This window comes from Nicotiana tabacum, chromosome 12 (assembly GCF_000715075.1).
Source record: "Nicotiana tabacum cultivar K326 chromosome 12, ASM71507v2, whole genome shotgun sequence".
NCBI lineage: Eukaryota > Viridiplantae > Streptophyta > Magnoliopsida > Solanales > Solanaceae > Nicotiana > Nicotiana tabacum.
Window position 1 is genome coordinate 13,114,507 of NC_134091.1, and position 5,095 is coordinate 13,119,601.

Here is a 5,095-nt window from a genome sequence, read left to right on the forward strand (position 1 = left end):
CCAAATCAATATTTGAATTTCTTCTTTCTTGCTCTTAAATTTTAAGATACTTTTCTATTATATTGAGGCCATTGTTAAAAAATTTTGCAATAAAAAAAAATTACATACGAAATTCAAGAAATATGTTGAACGCACATTCACCACGGATGCTTTAGCCTTTCATGAAGGGAAAAAGATACACTAAATAGCCAATTCTCTGACATATGTTAGATGAAAGGATTGTTTCTATGAGTATTAATTTATTATTTATGTATTTTCTTTGTATATTCAAATTATTATACTAAAGCAATTATTAAACTTTACTTATTTTAAAAATATCTTTATTGAACAGAAATTATAGTTGATAATATAATATTTAAAAATTTATTATGGAGGCGTATTTACATTACAACATATCTTAAACTATGTAGAAAGAAGGCTAGCGGGAAACTCCATAAATTATATAAATCCTAATTGTTTGTCATATGTTGAGCTTTTGGCTATAATGAAAGAACTTGATTATTCTAAAAATTATCTATTCAAAAAAAGAAAAGATTTTTATTAAAAAAAAATTGTTTCATCGGAAAGCTATTGCACAAGGGGTTCCCTTTCCCATTCAAAATTGAAGGGAATTATTGTTTCCCAACCCTTAAAAATTAAGGGGGTAAAATGGATTTGAGTCTAAAACATACTACTACTATATATTCCAATAATTAATAATTTAAAATATTAAAAAAATATTTCCAACAAAACATGTTTGTAAAAAATTTCTTTTAACTCTCGAAATAGTAATTGTCTCACGACAAGTCATGTAGTCTTGTTTTAGTACGAACTCAACCAACTCCCCCTTGACTTAACCCCAATTCTCCCTTATGAGAAACCACGCCACCCATCCAGCTTTACCCCACCATGATCCAAGGACGTGTGTATCATATGCTAAGCCATTTGCTGCTTAGGTTAGCACTATTTGTATAATAAGAAAATAAAAAATATCATACAAATTACATATACATAAGTATATTCAAAAAACTAAATAGTATGTGTAATATTATATTAGAAAATTACTTGGTTTATTCTAGGACATTTTAGTCGATAGTGTAAAAAGTTTATACATTGTTATATACAGGAAAACATAAACTCTTTCGTATTGAATTTAAGTTATATGCATAGCAAAATTATACTATTAATGTAATTTAACTGATTATATCAAGTTACCTTATTAGTATTAAATTGTTGCTCGTTCTTGTCAGCTAATTTAACTGATAATATAAAAACTATATGCATTGTTAGTGCATAGAATTTAAACTTTTTCACATTGACTTAAAGATATAACGATTGATAGTGTAAGAATATTTACCCTTTTAATGTCGATTTAATCGGTTATAATAGGCTATTGCTTTCATATTACCATATTAAACTTGTTATTAAAAGTTACCATTATTATTATTCACTTTAACTTTATAGTATAAAAGATTTATTGCACATGTAAACAACATATATAAGTTAATTTACTGTGATAGTGTAAACAACTTATTATAGCAATCAACGTAAGTTAAACTCTTTTGCATTTACATCTCTGTCTTTGTCTCGAACACCTCCGTTTTCTCTTTAGTACGTACGTTTCTTTGTCACTTACCAAAACCGTGTCCATCCCCTCCACCCTCCTCCCCCCCTTACCCTCCCTCCCCCACCAAACACCAAATCTGAGGGACTAAAACCCAATCAAATAAATCCACTCCCTCTTCTCATTTCCAAATCTAAACATCACTCCCCCACATGAAGTCAGAACGCCAACTCTTACCTCTTTTTTTCCTTTCTTTTTTCATCATTTCTTCCACCGCCACCACTACCACCGCCGCCGCTGCGGTTAGAATACGCAATGCCGCCGTTACAAAAATCCCACAACTGTTCAGAGAAGCCCCTGAATTCTATAACTCCCCTGAATGTCCTTCCATTGAAAATACCCAAAACTTAATATGCTCTATTGAAGCTGTTCACGTAGCTATGACACTTGATTCCGCTTATATACGTGGCTCAATGGCAGCTATTCTTTCCATTCTTCAACACTCATCTTGTCCACAAAACACAATCTTCCACTTCGTCGCTTCCGCTTCTGCAAACGCGTCACTCCTACGCGCCACCATTCTCGCGTCTTTCCCTTACCTTAAATTCCAAGTCTATCAATTCGACGATTCATATGTTGCCGGACTTATTTCAACCTCAATCCGTTCAGCTCTCGATTGTCCTTTAAACTACGCAAGAAGTTACTTAGCCAATATTTTACCAACTTGTGTTAAAAAAGTTGTCTACTTGGATTCCGATTTGGTCTTAGTTGATGACATTGCAAAATTAGCCGCAACTCCATTAGGTGAAAACAAAATTCTAGCCGCTCCAGAATATTGCAACGCAAATTTCACTTCATATTTTACACCAACTTTTTGGTCAAACCCATCACTTTCCTTAACATTTGCGGATCGTAAAGCTTGTTATTTTAACACGGGAGTAATGGTAATCGATCTTGATCGTTGGAGAAATGGTGATTATACGAATAAAATCGAAGAATGGATGGAATTACAAAAAAGAATGAGAATTTATGAATTGGGTTCATTGCCGCCGTTTTTGCTAGTGTTCGCCGGAAATATAGCTCCGGTGGATCACCGGTGGAATCAACATGGGTTAGGTGGAGATAATTTTCGTGGGCTTTGTAGAGATTTACATCCTGGTCCAGTAAGTTTATTGCATTGGAGTGGAAAAGGGAAACCTTGGGCTAGACTTGATGCTAATCGGCCTTGTCCTTTAGATGCTCTTTGGGCTCCTTATGATCTGTTAAAACCTCCATTTTCGTTTGATTCTTGAAGATTAAAGAAGAATAAAAATGGCTGGAAGTGTATAGTTTTTGGGGAAGATGATGAAGAGCTGGAAAAACAGAGGATGAAGGTTTTATGATTTAAAAAAATATTCTATTTTAATAGGGAGGATTAAAATTCATTTTTCTCCTTTTAATAAATTTACAATATTTTCTCGTTTCTCCATTTTATTGGAGAATTTTTTCCTGAATGATGTATGTATCTTTTGAGCTCGATATTGTACAGGAGATGAGTTAAAATTTTTGGTTGTTTAGATAATACTGCTTTTTATTTTTTTTGCCTTTTTTTTTTTTAGTCCGGACTGTCCCCGAGATATCTCGCATTCATTTTACTTATAGTTGCTTCCCTTACTCGAACTTGCAACCTATTAATAATTTGATGTAGGGTCCGGGCAAATCGCATCCTAAGGATGTGATGTAAACAAATTATTCATACGGATTTTCACCGCTCGAATTCGTAAGGTATAGATAATCGTTTGGCCATAGATTTTGTCAAAATAAATTTAGATTTTATTTGGCAAATACATGTTTGATCATAGATTTTACCTACATTTTGGCCAAATTCCAAAACCAGCTCAATAGCTGATTTTGGGCCAAAATATAACTATTATATTTTTTAAAAATTACCCCAAACTTTTGTATTTTATAAAAGAGCCCACCATTTATTATTTTGTAACGATGTTGCTTCGTCTTCTCGGTTATCTGATAGTGTATTATGTAGTTCATTATAAAAATAATAATTTTGTATCAAATTTATTTATGTTCAGGACTATGGTTTGTGATAATATAATGAATGTTATTGATAATGGTATTGTTAGGTATTTGTGATAGTTTTTAAAACTTGTGGATATAAGTCATGTTTCATATTTTTTCAAATCAAACTTCACCCAAAACAGATGTCCAAACACATTTTCATTTTCAAACCAAACTTCTCCCAAATTAAATTTTTCATAATAAATTTAGGAATTTATGGTCAAGCGATAGGTTACTGCTAAGTTTATGAAACAATAGCTTACTACGAAGTTTCTCTTTACTACTAATTTCGATGACTTCTCGAATACCAAAGAGAAAAAGAATGAAAAGGTATATTTCAAGTTTTGGGGTTATTAATTGCATACTTTGCTTTCCCGCAATTCTGCTCACATTTTGAAAAGGATTACTTAGATAGTAAGGTAGGCTAATCATTGTTGATGGCCTTTTAATGGGTATGTAAATACGATTAATGTATCTTTGAGAAAGTGTGATGACCCAAATAAAGTGCAATTCATGATTCTTTATTCCAAAAAGTATTTGAATGAGGATTTTAATCCGAGGTTCACATACATTGTATACGGTCGAAATAGATTTCGATCTTCCTACGTTCTATCGAGTTCGAGTGATAAAAAGCCGAAATGAGGTTTTGGAAGTGAGCTCTGAGGTCGGTACTAACGAACCTCGAGCCCGAAGGTCACTCGAGGAGGCGGCTCGATAATCCTATCGAGCCCGTGACTGAATCGATCTGTAAGGCACTACTTCGAGGTCGGAAATACGCGACGTCCATCTCGAAGGTCGAACTGGATCCGAGACCGAAGGGCCCGACCCAGTAACGAGTTCGAGCTAGTATCGAGCTTACAGACAAGAGTCATTGCAACCGCACCAAGAGAGAGAATCTTGGCGAGAATCAAAGAAGAGACAAGTCATCATGGGCCTTCCACTATATGTTTTATTTTATTATTTTTTATAATAACTCTCTTCTATAAAAGAGGGAATCCTTGTAAGCCAAAGGACAGGAAAAAAAAGAGGAGAAAGGAAGATCACTTCTTATATTGATAGTTATCCCCTTATGTTTGTTTTACTTATTCATTCTTTTTTGCTTATTATTTTCATTCTCACAGCCAACAATACACATATTTCCATTTCTCTACGCGATTTATATCGAATTGTATCGCATATCCTTAGAACCATACACAAATCTAACGTTATCCAATTTTTCCGGGAAACACTTACAGCGTCCACCGTGGGGCTAAGGGTAACAGTGATCGCTTGATAAAAATCTAAAGTACACGCCAGTTTGCAACTTCAAATCAGCAATGGCTTCACCAATCGACCACGAAGCCGGCCTTTAAGATGAAACCAACAACTTGGCACCCAGGGCTGGAAGGCCACACGATGATGGCACTGAGGCTCGAATCGAAGCACCCGAAATTCGAGCCAAAGTACCATTAGATGTCAATTCACAAATAGCTCTAGGGGCGAATCAGCGTTCCGAAT

At 34.3% G+C, this 5,095-nt stretch overlaps 1 protein-coding gene across 1 annotated transcript; it reads left to right on the plus strand.

Annotated features, from left to right (window-relative positions):
• The first annotated feature begins 1,720 nt into the window (after positions 1 to 1,720).
• LOC107802723 (putative galacturonosyltransferase-like 1) lies at positions 1,721 to 3,104 on the plus strand. Its single transcript, XM_016626274.2, has one exon. The coding sequence runs from the start codon at positions 1,756 to 1,758 to the stop codon at positions 2,833 to 2,835; it is 1,080 nt and encodes a 359-aa protein (XP_016481760.1). The 5' UTR covers positions 1,721 to 1,755; the 3' UTR covers positions 2,836 to 3,104.
• The last annotated feature ends 1,991 nt before the right edge of the window (positions 3,105 to 5,095 follow it).